This window comes from Clarias gariepinus, chromosome 25 (assembly GCF_024256425.1).
Source record: "Clarias gariepinus isolate MV-2021 ecotype Netherlands chromosome 25, CGAR_prim_01v2, whole genome shotgun sequence".
NCBI classification, from domain to species: Eukaryota; Metazoa; Chordata; class Actinopteri; order Siluriformes; family Clariidae; genus Clarias; species Clarias gariepinus.
In genome coordinates, this window is record NC_071124.1 from 3350001 (window position 1) to 3371668 (window position 21668).

The 21668-nt window shown below is 38.7% G+C and overlaps 1 protein-coding gene across 2 annotated transcripts in view; it reads left to right on the plus strand.

Annotated features, from left to right (window-relative positions):
• lyn (LYN proto-oncogene, Src family tyrosine kinase) overlaps nucleotides 1-19050 on the plus strand; it is a 21777-nt gene extending 2727 nt beyond the window's left edge. Inside the window, exons 2-13 of one of the 2 annotated variants that reach the window (XM_053486252.1) lie at nucleotides 6507-6643; nucleotides 7161-7215; nucleotides 7309-7417; nucleotides 7530-7628; nucleotides 8327-8430; nucleotides 10179-10328; nucleotides 10483-10635; nucleotides 14280-14462; nucleotides 15287-15363; nucleotides 17024-17177; nucleotides 17266-17397; nucleotides 18827-19050. In XM_053486252.1, coding sequence (XP_053342227.1) covers nucleotides 6512-6643; nucleotides 7161-7215; nucleotides 7309-7417; nucleotides 7530-7628; nucleotides 8327-8430; nucleotides 10179-10328; nucleotides 10483-10635; nucleotides 14280-14462; nucleotides 15287-15363; nucleotides 17024-17177; nucleotides 17266-17397; nucleotides 18827-19029 — 1551 coding nt within the window. In that variant the 5' untranslated portion in view covers nucleotides 6507-6511 and the 3' untranslated portion in view covers nucleotides 19030-19050. The remainder of the gene's footprint in view (nucleotides 1-6506; nucleotides 6644-7160; nucleotides 7216-7308; nucleotides 7418-7529; nucleotides 7629-8326; nucleotides 8431-10178; nucleotides 10329-10482; nucleotides 10636-14279; nucleotides 14463-15286; nucleotides 15364-17023; nucleotides 17178-17265; nucleotides 17398-18826) is intronic. The other variant, XM_053486253.1, reaches the window with a different exon arrangement.
• Nucleotides 19051-21668: the final 2618 nt, after the last annotated feature.

A 21668-nucleotide genomic window follows, 5' to 3' on the forward strand; every position in this document is an offset into this window, starting at 1 on the left:
AAGTTCCTGTAAGGGTTCCCCGTTGGATCTTCGGAAATACACGCAGTCCTGGCTAAGTGGATTTTACTTTGAATTCTGTCTAATGAGAAACTCTTAAGGCCAATGATCTAAACTCTCAAAATCCGGCCATTTGTTCTTAGATCTACCCTGCTTAAAACTGATTTTACTCGGGATCCATGCGTCGTACTGAACTCCTAAGCCTCCATGCGGACGGTGTTGGATGTTTCTTAGTTTCCTTAAGGGGAGCCTTGTAAGTCTGCAGACTTTGGATGGCTGTGGTTGGCTAAAATTGATTTTATCTCCATTAATCTCTATCATAGGGACCTTTAAAGCCTCCACGTCGATGTTGTTCCATGGGTCTTTGCTTCCCAAAGTGATCTCTCTGGCCCTTTGGTTGTGTCTGCATTGCTTCTTAAACTTTTAATCCTCTTTTACGTGTCTACGCTTTGGAGGGTTTTGTGGTCTGTTCTTCCTAAAACTGATTTTTCCTTTAGAAAAAAAAAAAAAAAAAAAAAAAGATCAGATCTCTATTTGTCTTTTCGCTTGTTCCAGACTTCCTAAAAGGGATTTTTTTATTTATTTGAATCGTATTTTTTTGAAAGATAAACCTTGTTTGTGGACTTTGGGTTGCTTTTAACTTGCCATCCGCTTGCTCGGCACATCAGACTAAAAGCTGAGAATGTATTAATAGATCGATCGTTATTCATAATCAGATGTGTGTGCACGACAATTCAGAGTATTATTCACTCTAACTGAGATCTACTCTGTACAGTCAGGTCTCGTACAAGGCCGTTGGTGTCGTTTTGAACGGATTATCGAATATTTTTTCGTGTAAGGTCGAAGGTTCTTCTGCCGTGGTTCCAAGCCCAGATTATGGAAGCAATAAAACACTCAGTCTCATGCTTTTACAGGATGATAAATAATGATGCATGAACGGAGCCAATGTTATCACCGCAAAGTGAATGATTTACATATAACAGCATGTCCTGGAGTGTTTTATCGCTCTTACTTGCATATCAAGGCAACTGTTAATGATTTCTCATTTTATTCGACCTGATAATATTAATATTAAGGTTTCATTAGATATCAGATAGATACTTCTCTAGCACAAACATTATGAAGCAAAGTCAAGCAAGTCACCCTGAAGAACCAGGTTCTTGAATAATAAGAAGAACTTGAATAATAATAATAATAACAACTTTGACGTCATCTCTAACACAGATGCAGATAAATGCGTCAGTTAGAGAAGCAGGCTTAATGAGCAGATTAGCACTTAGACCGTTCTGTGGCTAACGCTGAGCTCAAGGCCGATGTGTGAGCAACCTCTGTGGTACATTTCTTGCTGCCTCGCTCTGATCACTCCTTCCTGTTCGAAAAAAAATGAAACCCACATAGACGATGGTCAGAGGAGGAAGTATGCAGCTTGGGTGGCCTGCTTCACTGTCACACGCGCCGATCTATGGCTACGCGGCCGCTGTACAAGCCTTCTGACAACTTTCTAAAAATACAGTGTCACTTTTCTTCTAGCGTCCAGCCGATTCCCGCACTGGTACGCACTTCTGAATGATTTAACCATAAATCGACCCCCCCGAACAAGTCTAACGCGATCTTTACACAATAACCAAAAAATAATTAATATACATGTAGAAGGAAATCAGATGTATTTCCTGACAGCGCTGTCGGCAGAAGGAAGTATGTTTTAGTTTTGCTTTACACAATGCTACAAATATAATTAGACATTTTTATTTGAATAAAGTGGATGAGTCAGAGGGAAGGAAACAAGGCAGCAGGTTGCTAAGCAACACGAAATTTGCATGAAATAACTGCAACCTATAGGCCGTATGTATCGCATGCTATGTGAAACTAAGACACTTTTAGTAAAACAATGGACCCCTGCTGTACCGTTTGACACAAAGCGAAACCATTAAAACTAACCGCGGCTGACAAAATGTAGCTTCGACCACAGATGAGAGGTGCAGATGTTTAACCTGGCCACCTTACAGGAAAGAAATCAGCAGTGTGAACGAACCTGTTAGACAGCTGCATGGGATTCCCTAACGACACGGCGTGCAAAGTGGACAGCAGTATTTTTGCTCGGAAAGCTGATGTGGGTTTAGTTTCAGTCTGTTGAAAATTGTTTGCGAATGTCTTTAGTAAAGGGTGTGACTCTGGGTTCAGCATTGATGGAGGCTGAGATGTGCAAAGTGTAGAGGGTGTCTGAGGACGCGTCCATCCTGTTGTTGCAAACTCTGAACCAGGAGATTCTTATTAGGTGATTGATTGATTGCAAATTTTACATTCATTTCAAGATACCAAAAATGGTCAAAAATTTTCATTGTTAATGCACTTGCTATTGCTCCAGTTACTGCTGTGCAGCTACGAGAATCACCAGGGACCGGCCGATACGATATTATCGCGATGCCCAGGTGCCAATTCGATTCGTATTGCGATTCTGTCAGTATTGCGTTTTTTGTTTCGTTTTCTTACAGTTCTAAACAAACAACAAAATGCCAGTGTGTAAATAGATTAGAGCACGACGCCTATGGGATTATAGATGAACATTTTTCCACCTTAAATGCAAACAAATGTTAATTGAAAATTCTTTTTGAGAATTTTATTTTGGAGTCAGTGTCACAATACATCGTCAAATCGATATTTTTTGCCATCTCTACTCTGTGCTGGATTAGATTTCATTTACAGCAACAACCTTTATTCAGATATATTTATATCCTTGTACAACCCTTATCCAGCGAGACATACATTTTATATTATTTTACATCTGATTAGCTGAAGGATAACAGCCTTGCTAGACAACTTGGTGATGTTGGGATTTGAACCTGCGACCTTCTGATCAGGAGTTCAAAACCTTAACCATTGTGCTAACGCTGATGTTAAAACACCTCATAAAACGAAGCGCCTGCTTTACATCAAACTATCCTCAAATTCCTGTTCACTGCAGCAAAAATCTAGAATTACCAGACTAGCCAACGTTATCCTTTTTCCACCTTTAACTTCCTAGTTTTATTTTTAATTATTGATTTTATTGGCTTACAGCAGCAGTATGGAAATATACAGTGCGAAAGTCTTGCGCCCTCCCCTATTTTTTAAAGATTAAATTTAATTATATAATGTAGATTTAAAAAAAATTGAGAACAAATAGTTTACTGCGACAGGCTGCGAAGTGACTAAAGTTTTTAAAAAGAATGTAAAAATCTGTTGTTTATGTAACAACCTGAGCAGCGACCTCATTTCCCCTCTCGTCTGTTCCGACCACTCAGCGTTCAGCATCAGCGGTATCGACATCATCACCGGCCTGATCATCATCTGTCATCATCTGAACATGAGAACCTTCAAATACCTTCAAATACCAGAAAGTCTGACTGTTTAGAAGGAAATATGAGCGAAGTGGGGGCAAAACTTTTACACTGTACTGTAAAGTTGTCCTTGATGAGTAGGTCAGGGATAACAGGAGCAAGGAAAAACCTCCTGAGAAGTCATGAGGAAGAAATCTTACGACTCGAAAGGGATCCCGTCCTGATGTAGCTGACATCGGATTTGTTTTAGCGTGAGCGGAATAAATCCTTCCCTTCTATACCTTCTTTTACATCTGTCCTAATAAATGAACCTTAATTCTATTGTATTGTCTAACGTTTCTGCTCACCTGTTCATGTATTTGTTAACTTTGCTCATGTGAAGGATTTACAATAATTTATTGACTCGCTAACCAGGTTCAGTCGAGATGTTAAAGAAATTTCTTCTCAAAAGAAAAATGTTTTTAATCATGTGCATCTTCGTCAGTCTACTTCTTGCTTTGAGGTGTGTGTGTGTGTGTGTGTGTGCGCTAGATGAAAGTAGTGCAGTGGCTGAAACTCTGCCACAGCTGTGACACGAACCTCATCCTTCATAAGGAAGTGGTCACATTCATTAGACCTACCCTAATGAGCACATTTTGCACATTTCATTACTCTGTATGTACACTTAGCAATGGTCGTTTGGATTTTAGCGACTTTGGTCAAAGTACGCTAGGTCTAGCTAGCTGTTTTCGCGTTAGACGAGGTCATACGCAGGACAGACCAAGAAAGGCGGGGTTTTATTTTCCTGCTCACAAAGTTGTTATTTTTTTTTCTGTGAAAAAAAAAAAAAGTTGCTGCTTCTGTTGTCGAGAATACAAGTCAAGAGTATGACATCATTTTTCTGAGAATGTGAACCTTTAGCATACGCAGACGAGCCACATAGGAGACAGCTCTCGTGTGTCTGTGCGTGTGTTCGTGTTCGTCTAGACACAGCCCATCTCAATTCCTTAATTACAGTTAACACTGATTTTTAGAGATGCTTCTTTTGCTTCCGTTCTTATTTGTCCCCGTGATCAACTTTCTGTTTTGTTTTGTAGTTTAGTTAGAAATAAAAAGTTCTGGAATGCCAGTCCTCCTGGCACCAGCACTGGCACAATTTCCCCTTTTGTGTTTGTCGTGAGAAATAGCCTGAAGCTCTTGTCCTGTATTTGCATGACACGTCAGTGACTGTCTGACAAACGCTGCATCGATGTACAGGTGTTCCTAATAAAATGGCCACAGAGCGTAGGGTGTGAGTGGGATGTACAGTAGATTATCTTATCTGTAGAGTTCTGGCCTAGTGCATGGTGAAGGCTGATCAGGAAGGGTACAGTAAGTCGGTGCTTGTCATCACAAGGCCTGTCATGAGTAGGAGTTTAGACTTTTCCTGTGAGCTAGTGGAGCAAAAAGAAAGAAAGAAAGAAAGAAAGAAAGAAGTCTGTTTAAGAATCGTATTCCCCCGGCTCCCAGGAGGAAGTTGTTCAAAATAAAATCCAAGCACCGCATACCTTTGTTTAATTAATTTTGCCCGGTCGCCGTGCCTGCCTGCTCCTGGTGTGTATAGGTGACTGATTAAGTGCTGCGTATTCACTGAAAAACAGAGCGGGGCTTTTGGATGTGTGTTGAGAGAAGATTTCCTGAAAGTGCAATTACAGCTTGTTTTGTTTATTGTTTTGTTTTATAGCGCGTCAATATTTTATCGTGATCCCGAAGTTAGGATTGAAATCTAACCCTGGAGTAGCACAGGATGGAAGTACGACATTATAGAATTACACATTAAATTCTCTTTATTATTTCATATATTTTATTTATTTATTTATTCATTTATTTATCTTAAATACGCACATTAAATCCAGAACCAAACAAAAAAAAGAGAGAGGGGGTCAATACTTATGCAAGTCACTCTAAATGTATTAAATGAACCGAAGTTAATCTTCAAAGGCCTTATTACTTAATCTTGTTGTGATTAAGGTGTGTGTGTGTGTGTGTGCGCGCGTGTGTAAATCCCACAGCCGAAGCAGTGTTATAATAAACTTCGTTCACCGAGTTTAAACTTTAAATAAGAGAATAATATTTACATGAAGTGTAAAGTGATTGTTCGGGTAATAAAGATGGAAACGGAAATTGATAGCTACGATAAATCAATTAGCGCCAGAAGGAAACCGTGACAGCCTACTGTAGGTTACTGTAAACCTGAACGCAAAGCCTCACTCGGGTTCGATGTGTGCGTGGAGTTTGCATGATCGTCCCCTGCTTGGTGGGTTTCCTTCAGGTTTCCCGGTTTCCTCCCACAGTCCAAAAACATGCAGATTAGGGTAATTGGCGTTCCCAAATTGCCCGTAGTGTGTGTGTGTGTGTGTGTAGCGTGGAGATCCTACCACGATCGTATAGTGGGAATGAATACAATGGTCACCATTGGCCTTTACTGTCCCTAGTTGGACTTCGGAGGTTCCTAGATGGATAGATGGATGTCATAAAAATAATAAATTTAAAAAGTTAATAAAAAAAAACAATGATAAATATAAAACATAAAAAAAGTTTTATCAATTGACCAAATTTGCTTTATAGTACATGTTGGGGGAAAAAAATAAATACAAACATAATAGCCTAAAATACATACCATGTCCATTAATCCATATATCCATACTGTACATGTATACGTAAATATATGTATTTGTACTTTGATTGATAGACAAATACATTTTGAATGTAATAAATATAAAAAAAAACAACAAACAAAAACCCTAATAGCTTATTAAAGAGAGACTTAAAGGTATTTATGAGTAAGAGCTTCTTCCTGGTCGGGATCGTGGTGGATCTGGAGTCTGTCCCTGGATCAGTGGGTGGATGTGCCGTCAGTACACACTCATTCTCTCTCTACGTTTGGTCTGTTTCTCAGGGACGATCTGATCATTTTGATTAATATATAATGTCCTCGCACATTTCAAACTCATTTCTCTAATTTTCTTTTGATTCTCTAAAGCTGCTTTTTTGACAATGGCCTTTATTAAAAGTGTCATATACTGTAAATACCAATTAATTGAATTGAAAAATGACGTTTGTGTTTATGGTTTTTGTAGATTTTGTAGACTAAGAATTGAATCTCTAGCTACAGTCTAAGCGTCATGTTCCTGACCTTCTTCTCTTCTTCTCTTCTACTGTTCTCCCTGACAGAAACCATGGGTTGTAAAAAATCCAAGCTGAGCGATGGGCAGAGTGGAGGTTCGTTTGGTGTGAAGAAGCGTGAGCCTGTACAACCTGACAAAACGGTATATGTGAGAGATCCAACCTCCCCTAAACCCCATACTATAGTAAGTAGTGAGTCAGTATGGGGAAAGTCTTCTCACTCACTATGGCTTGTCAGACCATTGCTTTAAGATCACATCAGTCTAATGACGAGTGTGAAAATTGGATTAGTCCGTCATAGATAAGCTTTCGTTTCTTAATTGGAGTTCCTTATTTCAAGAACTCTTTCACACTTGGTGTATTTTTCCCCTTTTTTAAACGACGTGTGAAGGGGCACGTCTCGCTCTTTAACGAGGTGTGACCTGTAACCTGCGTGTGAAAAGAAATGAATGATTTGGTATGTATAGAAGATAAAATTAGACCACAGTCTAGAATAGTGGAGAGACTTAATGTGGTAGGACATCTGGACTAAATAGTAACCTAGCTTTCTGTCTAGATTAGGATTATTTAATGGAATAAAGATTTTACATGAGTCTGACAAGCGGATCTTAAATTTCTACAATGCCAAAAACAAAAACACCAATTATGAAAACATCCTTATCTCACTGTCTGAGATTTTCATTCTTGCTTGTCGTGTTGCAGAGTACTTCTCCTCCGTCAGGACTCTTACCTGGACAGAGATTCCAGCAAATGGAAGGTTTGACACGATTAATATTTAGCAAATACTTTTTAAATGGCTGACGGATTATTATTTTTTTTTTAACAGACCGCTTTTTCTTTTCTCCCAAAGAGCAACATGAGCAAAATGGCAAAATAGTCGTCTCGCTGTATGCGTACGAGGCGATCCATCAGGACGATCTGGGATTTAAGAAAGGGGAGAAGTTGAAGGTTCTTGAAGAGTAAGCGTACTACATCATGGCTTGCGTCTATTTGTTGATATTTTAATATGTTTTTTTACCTGCACTGTCCTAGATGCTGTTTTAAAAATAATTTATTATTATTATTGTGCAGGCATGGCGAATGGTGGAAGGCCAAATCTCTGAGCACAAAGAAAGAAGGTTTCATCCCGTCCAATTACGTCGCCCAGGTCGACACCATGGAGACAGAGGAGTAAGTGCTGTAATGTTTAACTGTCCCAGGGTTTTTCCATCCCAAATGTAATACATCCGACTCAGTCAAACAGGAACATCGGTGTGTGGAGTAGCTCCTTGGTGTCTGGGGTGGTAGGGGCGAATCAGCTTCCCATAAAAAAAGTTCCCCCAGCACCACCAAGCTGTGATTTTCGGGCTTCGCGTAGTCATCATCATCATCATCATCATCTAGAAACCTCTGTAATCCAAGTCGGGGTCGTGGAGGCCAACGTCGATTAACATTGTATTTAGTCAATACAATTTAGCCTAATCTGCATGTCTTTGGACTGTGGGAGGAAACCGGAGTACCCCGGAGGAAACCCACCAAGCACAGGGAGAACATGCGAACTCCATGCACACAGACCACAAGGCATCTAACCCAATCTAACCCAGACCCTGGAGGTGCGAGGCAATAGTGCTAATCACTACGCCATCATGCTAATAACTGTTCACATCTTAGACCTGCTACTGTTAAGAAAGATTCTCATCTCTAAAACTTTGCAAAACATTCCAACCAGAACATTTTTTGGAATCCAAAAACCCTGAACTATTAAGGAGGAAAGAATACGTCTTCACTGTTTGCTAGCAAATAATTAGCTTTACGTAGAAACTGAACTGAGGAGAGTTTTCCAAGAGTTGTTTATTTATTGATTTATTTTCTTTATGGCTGCTTTTCAGATGGTTCTTCAAAGATATTACAAGAAAAGATGCAGAACGACAACTGCTAGCGCCTGCTAACAAACCCGGGTCGTACCTTATCCGCGAGAGCGAGACGTCCAAAGGTTTCAACACTTTGTTCACTTACAAAATTTTTTTTTTAATGAGATATTTATATATAACACATATTTATTTTTTTATTTTGCTATTTATAATGTGGCCACAAAATGTGTAAAGCTTTTTAAAGATGTTAGCTAGCTCCTGCCTCAGCCTGATGATTTAGCGAGCTAGAAAGTAGCACTTCATTGTGTAGTGATATAAAAGTGTAATGATAAAGGAAAAGGGAGAAAACTATCAGGAATATTAACGTTTCTCTCAGATACAGTGTGTTTAATGATAGAAGTCTCTGTCAGTAACAGAAGTCTCTCAGATTAAGCCTTCTGTTTTAGCTAGCTAAAGACAAACAATGTAGCTAAAGGTTTTATAATAAAGGAAAAAGTATAAAATTAACATAAATAGCAATGTTACTCTCAGACATGTTGGAAAGTTAATGCTAAAAGTCTTCAAGCGGCTAAATTTACTCTGTACGCAGGTGAAGTAATTTAAGTATTTAGGTAATTTAAGGTAAGGGTAATTTCAGCCGGTTTCTTGAAAAATTCATTCTGCGTTTGTAACAGCCAGGTTAAATATTCTAAATATTAGCAATACTGATGTGTTTACTGCAGTTGTTAAAATTTTTGGATTATATTTAAAGTACTAAATGAAAATGTAATAAATTTCAAGACATTTATAGACATACTTAAAGCTGTTGCCTTTTTTCATGTAAGTTCTTGGCGAAGCTAAAATGCGACAAACTGAATGATATACATGTTGTTATACAGATGCAAATAGTAAGAAAATTCCGCTTACTAAAAATAAAATGTTTCAAACAGCGTATAACAAGACTGACGTGTCTGTTGGGGTAAATCCTAATGTCCAAAATTACCCTCTTTATAAAGCATCAAAAATTTATATATTAATAAAAATAATATTATAAACTTGAGTGATTAACGGAAGTCTTAGTAACATCTGTATAATTTACTTGTATAAACGTAAATGTTAAGTAATTATCTAAGATCACGTCTCCAGCAGCATTTAACGTGTTGGTTAATAAAAATCTTGATTTATCTGAAAATCACGTTTTTTTTTTATAGTTTATGACTAAAGTAATGATTATACTTACACACATCATTCACAAGAAGCATTACTGCGATAAATGATAGCAATTTTAAATATAGTAACAAACCAAATTTATTGTATTATAACAGATTATTATGTTATTTCTAGTCAAAGTTTATTCAAATTGCAAGGTAATTTTTTTTTCTATCGACACATGATTTTGGTAGTTTTTATGAATATATTTCTTAAAAAAAGAAAATTAACTGGCAGTAGAACAAGACATTTTCGCTTGCAATTTTAATAACATTTGACTAGAAATGAGCTTAATCATCTTATAGTCATATTTGGTTCGTGGTCTTAATATTAAGAAAGTGTGGATAAATTTATACAAAATATAAGACTATATTCTATATTAGAAATATGCTTATATTTGGTTTGTTGTAAATTTATTTTTAAAGACTATATAAAGATGGCTAGTGTGAAAGAATATTTTACTTGCTAACGTCATATTTTTTTGCAATAAAACGAGAAAATGTTTTATTTATCTCTATAAATAGGCTGGGAGGTTTCAAGTAGGTCCGAAATTAGCCAGACTTCCCCTACACTTCGCATTTCTCGTGGTCATTTTCTCATAAACACTATGACATCACTCTTGTAGATACCATAGACCCCATGCTTTCTGCTTCCAACATTCCCTGTGTTTCCTTTTTTACAGGAAGCTACTCGCTGTCCATCCGAGACGTGGGTCCCCAGGGGTCAGACGTTGTAAAACATTACAAAATCCGGAGTCTGGACAACGGCGGCTACTACATCTCCCCTAAAATTACATTCCCAGATATTACGAAAATGATCCATCATTACCACAGTAGGTAGCATTTCAATACGGCAGCTTTGGATTGTAATAAAAAGCAGCCATTGCTACATGGTTCTGTAGTAGCAGAAGTAGTAGAAACTAAAAGTCATATTAGTAGTAGTAGTTTTTATTTTATTTTTGAGTGTTTACGTGTGTTTTATTACAGAGCAATCAGATGGGTTGTGTCGTAAACTGGAGAGGGCGTGTGAAAAGCCCAAAGCGCAGAAACCATGGGATAAAGATGCATGGGAGATCTCGAAAGAGTCCATCAAGATGGTGAAGAAGCTCGGGGCGGGGCAGTTCGGAGAGGTGTGGATGGGTGAGTTGAGGATTTTAACCTCAATGTGACAAAATACAGGAACTGCTCCATGTTTTAGTGAAGTTTCATAACCTAACAAATGAGTTAAGTAACTGCATCTTCGATTGAGTGACAGATGTGTGTGTGTGTGTGTGTGTGTGTGTGTGTGTTCATTTGCATTATTTTACACTAAAGCACGCTCACGAATCAGTCCAAAAATCCACATTTTTAAACTCCTTAATAGCGAGCGTAGCTTTGGAACAACCTCATCTTTAGACCGCCGTCAGCTTTAATTTAAACGTTTCTTGTTTTGAATGGAAGCCTGTGAGCCGAGCACCTGCCCCACACTGGCACTTATCAGGAAGATCGAAGAGGGAAGCTGTGGTGCGGTCGGGCGGTGGATTTGCATTCGAGTTTATTTTTCCATTATTATTCTCACCGCTTCTTCCCTCTTGGCAGGCGTGATGAATTGCAGGAAGCGGTCGAGTTTGCAAATATACCTCAAGATGTTTCCTCATGACGTGCCGCCGGTGCAGTGCCAGATCTAAAAGCTGCAGGTGGCTGAATCGATAGATCTGCTTCCTGCACTCATCTGCTTATGGTGCCTGGGCCCCTAATCACTGCGATTACATGAGCCGACATTAGCAGCATTAAAGCGTCTGGAGCGTTACTGTAGTGTCTAATGTTCTCTAGGCTAGGACATGTTGCACGTTTTTCACGGGGGGGGCCATTGAAAAATCCAAAATTTTAAATAATTTCAAATATTTCTGGCTATTATTATTATTTAATTTATATACCCATAGTAATGTTGCTCAATATTTCGTTCTAGAATCAATAATAATGTTTTTATTTACATTTTCTCATGTAAAATCCATCATGTTCACTGCATACAGTAACGACGCTGTGGTCACTTCCTTCCCGACAGACTAGCGCTTGAGATTACATCATGAGAAAACACAGTTTTTTTCTTATTGTTTGTTGGAAATTTGCTCTTAAGAAGGACAGAAACCAAAAGTATTGGCACCCCCAGTCGGCAATATGCGTCGCTTGCTGTGCCTCATGCTCAATAGTTTACAGTATGAGAAACAGCCAGTTTTAACCCGGAATAATCCTACTACTACTAATAACATCAAAGAAAACATAATAGTTTTACTTTTTCATGGTATTTTTATTAGGAGACTAATGAAGCACATAGTATCAAGTGTACAAAACAGTAATAAAGGATTTACAGAATTTTATTTTTAAAGCGGAAAAATAAGAAAATACAAGAAGTTAACTTTAAATGTTAAAAAACACACCACTCCCAACCCTGGCCAAAAAACAACAACAACAACAAAAATAAAAGGGAGCTAGGACACAATAAATAAGTAACGATAAATAATTTAAAAGATATATAATAATTTCAATAATAATTACAAGTATAGAAACAACTTATCAACTGGCTTTGTCCGAATGAGCGTCATAACATCGCTTATCATGATCCAGCACTTTGTGTTTGCATACTTTCCTGGTAGTGTGCATTAAAGCGTACTGTATATCCATCTCCAAAGGTGCTTAAAAATAGAAAAGAGTCTTTTGCTATTGAATATTGTACAGAATTTGAATCAGGAATCAGGAAACCGAGGCTGCAGTTCGCTTGGGCTCACCATAATTGGACAATAGAAAACTTTGAACTGGAAAAAATGTATCCTGGTCTGAAAAGAGACTCGTCTGATTTCTGCTGCCACATTCGGATGGTCGGGTCAGAATTCGGCGTAAAAAACATGAAAGCATGGATCCAAACAAATCCCCAAAAAACTTTCTTGGCAAACCTTGGGCCCCTTAGTACCAATTGAGCACGATTTAACCTCCACAGCCTGCCTGAGTATTGTTGCCGAGCGTGTCCATCCACAAAGCTGAACTCAAACTGGTTTCTTGAAGATGACCGTGAGGTCACTGTACTACACATCCTCCAGAGTCACCAGATCTCACCCCAATATAGCGACTTTAGAGCGTGTTGTAACGGAAGATCAGCATCATGGAAGTGCAGCCGACAAATCTGCAGCGCCTGCGTGATGCTCTCATGTCAATATCGAGCAGAAACGTTTCCTGCCTTGAAGAAGTGAACCGGTTCTGAAGTCCAACAAAAGGCGTCCATCATACCGTAGCACTAGCAAGATAATAAAGCTCAACTCTAACCACTTTAGTTTGGATCTAGCTGTGTAAGTGAAAAAAAATCAGAGATAGCATCAAGAAGCTGCAAGAGACGTTCCGCTGTCTATGTGGTGAGTTTATCGACAGAAAGAGAACCGCAAAGAAAAGTCTGAAGCGTACAATACTATTTCAGCATACCGGACTGTGAACGCCGGTCGCTAAAAGATGATGGGAGACTGTATTTGGCGGATGATACGCTAAAGTGATTTACATTGCAGTCTGGAAAATCTACAGGCATTTAAACCTTTTTGTTTATGCAAATTATTTAAAAAAAAAAAGAAATCAATGAAAATAGATTCATCTCAAAGTTTCCTTACTAAAGTCATTGTAAAAGCAACATGTGAAGGTAATAAACGCTGCATAAGCATAAGCAGTAAAGAAGATCACACACACTGTCCAAGAATAAAAAAAAAGAAGAAGTGATATTAGTTACTCCAAAATGTCGTCTGAAATGTCTAACACGTCTGAAATGGTTTTAAAAGCAAATGTCACGTGAGTCAGGTCTTCTGCGAAAAAACGTGAATTTGAGCAGCAACTTATGAATCATCCCGGGCACTGATCATCGCTTCCAGTTAGTCACGAGTTACAGTAGAATTAGCCGCGGTGTCCCGCGGAAAGATGTTGCAAGTCTCTAGCTAGCTAGTTACTCAGCACTAACGTAATATTCATTCACGTTACGGCTCATAATTTAGTTAAATAACATTTTCTTTTTTATTCTAACACAATCCTGCTTTTGGAGAAGAGCTCTTTTAGCATTTACTGTCGCTAATTCTGTTTTGTTGTTATTGTTATAAAATTATTTCTTGCGTCCAATCCTGGATTTCTTGTGTCATAGTTATGCAGTATTGATGTACGAAATAAAGCTGTAGATAAAATCAGACGTACGCGTCCTGGGAAGTGTGATGCATGGATGGATATTTAAAGGAAAAGTTTAGAGTGGGACAGTTTTAGAGTGGGACAGTCTGGGGGGACACTAGGAGACTTGTGAGCTGTCCATTTGACTAAACTAACTAAATGATGTGCTTTTCACTTATTGTTAACGTAACACATTATGCTAGGTGACTAACTAGCCGCAGTGCTAGTCGCAGGACCGGCGGGGTTCCTGTTAACTGAGAAATGTCTGAGCACGTACGGGAAAATCCGCGGAGGCGGAGATGTTGAGCGCAACATTCCGAGACGTGACGACATCCGTAACATTATTCAGTTTAAACATATTATACGGTATATCTCTTTATCTTGACTCACCAGTGTTGAGAAATAAGGGAGTGTGTGTGTGTGTGTGTGTGTTACTCTAACCAAAAAATTATAGTAACCCGAAAGAGAAAAGAAACCAAAATGAAAAGATGAAGTCCTGTAGCTTTGCGCAACAGGCTGCTTTTCACCCAAGCGAGATTCGTACCGATTCCTGACGTCCTTGTCTTGAGCGCGACCCGACGGGGAGACGGTGACCTTATGACCTGATGTTTTCACAGCGTATTACAACAACAGCACCAAGGTGGCGGTGAAGACGCTGAAGCAGGGCACCATGTCGGTCGAGGCGTTCCTGGAGGAAGCGAACCTGATGAAGACGCTCCAGCACGACCGGCTCGTTCGCCTCTACGCCGTCGTCACCAAATGCGAGCCCATCTACATCATCACAGAGTTCATGGCTAACGGTATTGACACGTCTCACACACACACACTTCTCTTTAAAAACATTTTTGATTGATCGTGCTCAGCCCTTGTTGACGTCTTGTTTACGGTCAAATGTGTTATCGTTTCCATAGCAACGGCTTGTTTACTGGCATTTGTATAGCGGATGAATTCGGAGACAGGGTATAAATTAAGCCATTGATTAGATGGAGGCGGCACTGCGGCGTGGTGGGTAGCACCGTCGGCCCACACCTCCAGGGTCTGGGTTCGATTCCCGCCTCGGGGTCTGCGTGCATGGAGTTTACATGTTCTCCTCGTGCTTGGTGACGTTCTTTCGTTAGTGATATAATGGAATTTAAAATTTTTTTTTAGATGTTTATTTAACACTTATGTAAGTGTTAAATAGTCTCCAATATCAGGTCTTTTATCAACATTCTCAAGACAGATGAGGTCACACTTATTTCCAGTTTCTCTGCAACATGAAAAGCATGTTTGATTATGTATTTTAGTTTAGAATAGAGAGAGAGAGAGAAATAAGTGAGTCTGGTTAAAGAAACGAGCGTTTTGTTCCATCAATGAAACCATAAACTTGTTTCTTTGATGTTCTACGACAATTATATCCAGATAAATCGTAGTAAAATAATCAGCTACTGGGTTGTAACGGAGACTCTGATTCATCACACCATCTGGTTGTTGATTGTTTTCCTTTTTATTCCTTGTGTATTGAACAATACAGTATATTATGGTCATTAAAGCTATAATGATGATGATGATGATGATGTAAAAAAAAAATTGTCTCATGGATTGTTTAATGATTCTTGATCTTTTTATTTCCTTCTCTTTCCAGGAAGCTTGCTGGATTTCTTGAAAAGCAGCGGCGGCTCCAATTTACAGCTTCCCAAACTGATCGATTTCTCAGCTCAGGTATATAAAAAAATTAATTAAAAAAAAATTATAAAAAAAATTATAAAAAGAACGTTAAATGTGCTTACTGAAAAGATTTTTCTTTTAGTCGTTGTTTTGTCTTCTTCCTCTTTTGTCGTGTCGTAAGATCGGGCATCTGGGGCGTACTTGCGTGCAGGGTTTGGAAACGCTGATGTCACTATTTCCATTAAAAAAAGAGGAACCAGTACTTTGGTGTGAAGTCTGTCGTTATAAATGGGCCAAAGAAAGTGTTTCATTTGCAACAGGAAGCGACCGTCAAGCACAGAAAGGTCTAATCGATTTTAAGATCTTCGGATCGACCTCGGTTTATTATAGTTTTATTATTTTTGATCGTGGTGTCAGCGCCTGTCTCTGTTCAAAGTTAAGTTAATTTGTCACATACACATTACAGCAGAGTGAAATTGCTTCTTCGCACATCCCACCGTGACTGGGGTCAGAGCTCAGGGTCAGCCATGATACAGCGCCCCCTGGAGCAGATAGGGTTAAGGGCCTCGCTCAAGCGCCCAACAGTGGCGACCTGGTGGAGCTGGGGATCGAACCGCCGACCTTCCGATCAGTAACTCGGCGCCTTAGCCCTCTGAGCCTCCACTGCCCCAGATTTAAAGGAAAAAGAAAAAAACGAAACGAAACAAGAGCAGGGATGATTCTTGGAATTAAATTTCGCTTTTGGATTTCTCTAAAATTGCTCAGAGTTGTTTTTTTTTCCCTGAGAGTCAGCTTTCGACATCCTGTTTCTGAGACGGAACGTGGACACTGAAGGAGAAGAGAAACTTTCGGCGTGTCTCAGTTCAGACCAGAGTGCGTTAGCTCGGCTCCAATAAAGCGTGGTGGTTAGATTCGGTTGTTCTGGAGAGAATTAAAACTTCAGTCAACATGCAAAGGTCAGCGGTTTTTCCGCTGGATGTTTATTCATTTATTTAACGAGGCGCGGTCTGTTTGCAGAGTCGTGTCTAGGCTTTGGTGTTTGGGCTTGGCTTTCTTTGTCAGTTCTGGGCTTTGAACTCACAACCTTCTGATATACAGCGCGAATGTATTGTATGGCAAGTATCAAAGAGCAACGTATCAAATATCCTTTGATTATAATTTGCCAAACAGTTATCGTGTATTTAGGCACAAAACGCATACGGGATTCGAACCGAGCAGCTTCTCTTACCACCTCGTAGGTGGTTCTATTTCTATAAGACAGCCTTTTTAGACATTTATAGCTACATATAATAGACCTTCCATGAAGAAGTTCTCATTATTGTTAAAAATTATATGTTGAAAAGCTAAAAAAGATGAAAGTGGTTGAAAAAAAAAAAACATGAATATGTTAAAAAGATTTGCAAGTTTTTTGCAAATCACTGAAACTAGAGACTCCTTCCATTAAAACCATCATATACTGATGGGAATCACCCGGGATCACTTGATTATCACTTATTATCACGATACCTAGGTACTGATACATTTATACCGAGCAGTATCTGGGGTGTGTCCTGTGCCTTAATTGGCCTTTGATCTTCACTCCCACCACACGGGATGCTGTGTGAATAGTTCATGGTGTCCCACCTGTAGGACTATACAGGAGTGATGATGATTCTACCCTAACATTCACACTTACTTTAGAATTGACATGTTGTTTATATGACGGTGTGTGCAGATAGCAGAAGGCATGGCCTACATCGAGAAGAAGAATTACATCCACCGAGATCTGAGAGCCGCCAACGTGCTGGTGTCCGAGAGCCTGCTGTGTAAGATCGCAGACTTCGGCTTGGCCAGGGTCATCGAGGACGATCAGTACACGGCTAGAGAAGGTGTGTGCGTGATGTTGGATGAAGGAGACAGTTCTCTGTGAGTGACGATCCTCCCGCAGTGCTAACGTTTTGCTAAATTGTCTTATAGGAGCGAAGTTCCCTATCAAGTGGACTGCACCGGAGGCGATCAATTACGGTTCCTTCACCATCAAGTCTGACATGTGGTCCTTCGGGATTCTCATCTATGAAATTATCACATACGGGAAAATCCCTTATCCGGGTATTTAATGTTTGTTTTTTTTCTCCTGTTCTATCTTTGTGCTAATAAGATGTAAAGGTTTTAATGCTGCATCGCCCTCTGCTGGACACTGCAGAGGGCGTTATATTAAATCCCACTTTTACAACAATGTTAGCATTCACAAGCACATTCACACACTACGGGCAGGAAAACCGGAGGACCCTGAGGGAACCCACCAAGCACGGCGAGAACATGCAAACGCACACAGACCCCGAGGAGGGAATCGAACCTGAAGCCTACCATCGTTATCAAATCATGAAACTAAACTCTTGAATCTTAAAACTGATCTTCGATTTAAATTCATAAAATAGTTTAGTTTTTTTTTTCATGTTTTAATTTTGGACCTGGATTTTATCAGAATTATATTAGTTACATTAGTTAGAGTAAAAATCTTCACCTAGATAGTGAAATCATGTTTATTGCTCTATTACAAGCAATAATGTCTCTTATGTTTGTCGCCCCCTAGTGGAAAAACAGTGACTAGCTAAACTAAGAAAATTCAGTTTAATTACATTGAAGTTTTTTTTTGAAAGAAGGTTTAATGGATTTAAATGTTTAACGTTTAAAGTTCACTGTATTGTCCCTATACTAGTACAACAATATTGAGTACAATCCCGTAATAGTGTGATACCCGTGTTTTGTACTTTGATACAAAATAAGACAGCACCTAAAAACACCAACACAAAAATACGAATACACACATGAAAAAAAAAACGCATTTACTACTTAACAAGTCACATGAGTGAATAAATAAACAAACATACAAACAAATAAATAAATACCATTATTTTTAAAATAAGTGATGTTACCCAATATAAAACACTCACATTAAAACACAGACTTAAGTGCTAATCAGTGATTATTGCACAGTAATATTGCACTTTACAATCCCTCAGAGCCGCCGTTAGATCCTTTATGACTGTGCCGTACGTTTGACATCTTGATATTAGAGTATTATAAACGTTCATAAACACGATATTTTCACCTGCGCACTTGATGATGACACATCAGGGTGCTGATACTGTATGAGCCTGAAATAGACCGTGTAAATATAATAATAACCAGCGTGTATATATACATTATATTCAGTATATACAGGGGATCTACACAGGAACAATACAGGTTATAAATACACACCACTCATTTTTCTTCTTCATATTAGTCATGGAAACACATAGGTGGATGTATTCGTTATTATCAAGGTCGACATAATGTTAATATTGCGTAATAATTTGGAGTTAATGAACGTATTGGTATAATGAATGTTTAAGTAGTTTTACGGTTAAATAATTTATTTCCTGCTTTTCAGGTTGGATCAGATCTGTCATTAAGTGTGCTGAAAAGTGACAAATTGTTAAATATATCTAGATCTATTCAAGGTTCCTGAATGCTTTTCTCTTTCTCTCCTTAGGAATGAGCAACAGCGAGGTCATGTCGTCTGTGCAGCGCGGCTACCGCATGCCCCGGCCGGAAAACTGTCCCCCCGAACTGTACGACATCATGAACACCTGCTGGAAAAATAAACCCGAGGACCGACCCACCTTCGACTACATGCAGAGCGTACTGGACGACTTCTACACGGCCACCGAGGGGCAGTACCAGCAGCAGCCCTGAGCCACGCCCCCTCCACCCCCCCACCCCGCGCACCCCTTCTATTATTATTTATACTCGCCGAAAGAACAGCCATGCTTTGGGGACGAACTCGTGTATAGATGTAAATGTATAGTATTTTATGCAGCTTGCTTACGTTTGTTTAAGCAAGATCAAAAACGGCTTCTTCAAATTGAAGTTTTATCTGCTTGCTTGTAAAAATGATACGTGATTATAGTGGTGATTTTTATTTTATTTTTTTATTTTATTTTAAAAGGTAACTCTTGGTATCGTAATGGCACTGATGAAGAAGACTAAATGACACGGAGCCACTGTACGATGGTGATGGGTTTATAATCCGGCACTTCTGATAGACTCACTGAGCTGGAAATGTATTCAATAGTACCATCCATAATCATTCCTCAGTTTACTTTATACCTTCCACAAAAATTTGTGCTGCGGTTGTGTTCATCGTCAAACTTTAGCCGACAGTCATGTGTTGCTCGTGAACAGATCAAATCTTCGATCAGGTCTTCGCATATAGGAGGCCATTACTTTTTCTTTTCTTCTGTAGACAGAGCCACGTCTCTTGTGATGGAATTGAATCAAACTTATTTGCTGGGAAACTCTTTCTTTCTTTTCAACTATTATTTTATATTTGACAAGTCTGCATTTCGTTAATTAAATCCCATCTTAAAGTCTGACCAGGTATAGCGCTGACACGTTTGACTTACATCCCTTTTATCACCTTCTATTAATTTGAAATGACTCACGGAAAAAAAAAAACACCGAATTCCCAACACTACCTTGTACAAAATCACCCGATCCCCGTCTCCTGAGGAGTTCCCCTGGGCGTTTCCCAACAGAGGATGATTCAGTGACATTAATTTATTGTCTAATTAGTCTTTCATCAGTTAGCCACCTGATCCGAACACAACTCTGGCACAGGTTTTACGCCGGATGCCCTTCTTGATGTAACCCTCCCAGGATTTTATCCAGGCTTTGGACCGGTCACTGGGGTTTGGGCGTTGGCTCGGAATTGAACCCGGGCCTTGTGGACAGACCTACCACTGAGCCACATTCATTTATTGTTAAGTAATGTTTTATAAATAAACACAGAGAGATTGAGTCAAATAAGTGTCGCCTACAAAGTGAAATTTAACCGGACAGCAGTGAGATTTTATAAACATGTTTTGTTTTGTTTATAAATGTATTATAAAACATAATTCATGATAATCATCCCAATCTTGCAATGATATGATTTCTAAGAGCTCCCTTCAGTGTGACAGCGTTAAAGCGTCTGTGTCTGCGTCTGCGTCTGTCTGTTCACTTCAGTGTTGCTTTAATGGCTAATGATTCAAACTGAAATAATTTATATTAATGCAGACGCTATGGTGTTGTAATTCAGTTGTAATTAAATCTTCTTGTGTGTCAAACCTTAAAATATTGTGCATGAGACTGTTGTACATAAACTCACTGTAGAAATGTTATACCCGATGTTTGATATGAATGTGCTGTACATTTTTATATTTTTAAAAAATAAACTGATTAAAGATTAAATCTGAGTGCAGTTCCGTATTGCTGATGAGTGACACAAATCCTGAATAATAATAGTAGTAATTGTCTTACTAATGTCTAATCCAAAATGTGAAAAGATCACACAGACAGCTGGGTCTGTGATCTCTGTACCCTGATTTTTTACATTTTGAAATACATTTGACAATTTGACATTTTTCAGAGCACTATGTCAGAAAGCTGTCTTAAAGCTGTGTCTCTTTATTTGTTTAGAAATGTCATCATTAATTTTGCAGTTTTATGCAAATGTTTTAAGTCTATCATTGATGTTATTTATTTTATAATTATAACTTGGACATAGAGTAAAAACTGATTACATCTAATAATTTTTTTATTTGGACATAATTGAAAACCATGTAGTTTTACACGTGGAAGCTATTTTATAAAAAGTTATGCTTTTTCTCTAAATTGTCATTGGTGTCACCATCATTGGTCAAGTCAAGTTGGTTTTATTGTCATTTCAACCATATACAGTTCAGGACACAGAGAAATGAAACAATGTTCCTCCTGGACCAAGGTGCTACATGGATGGAATATAAATTAACAAAACTAACTAGCTAACTAAGAAACCGCATTAGCCGACTAGCTGGTTAATTAACACCATTAATTAACCAAAATATCTACGTACTATACAAAAAAAGCAAAAGACAACAAAGTGTGCCAGCCGATGTGCAAACAAGTAGCAGCAAAGATAGAAAAGAGTTCTTGCGCAAATAACAGGTAATACATATTGTGCAAAATGAGCAATTGCGGGTTGTTGTGTGAAATGTGAAATTGATCAGTTGAATTGTAGATCAGTGTGTTTGCATTACCGTCATTGGTATTAATGTCATTGGTGTTAATGTCATTGGTGTTAATGTCATTGGTTTTACCGTCCTTGGTGTAAATATCATTGGTATTAATGTAATTTGTGTTACTGTCATTAGTGCTACTGTCATGGCTGCTAATGTCATTGGTGTTACTGTTGTTGTTGTTAATGTCATTGGTGTTACTGATCATTAGAGTTATCGTCATTGGTGTTAATTTCATTGGTTTTATCGTCATTGGTGTTATTGTCATTGGTGTTATTGTCATTGGTGTTATTGTCA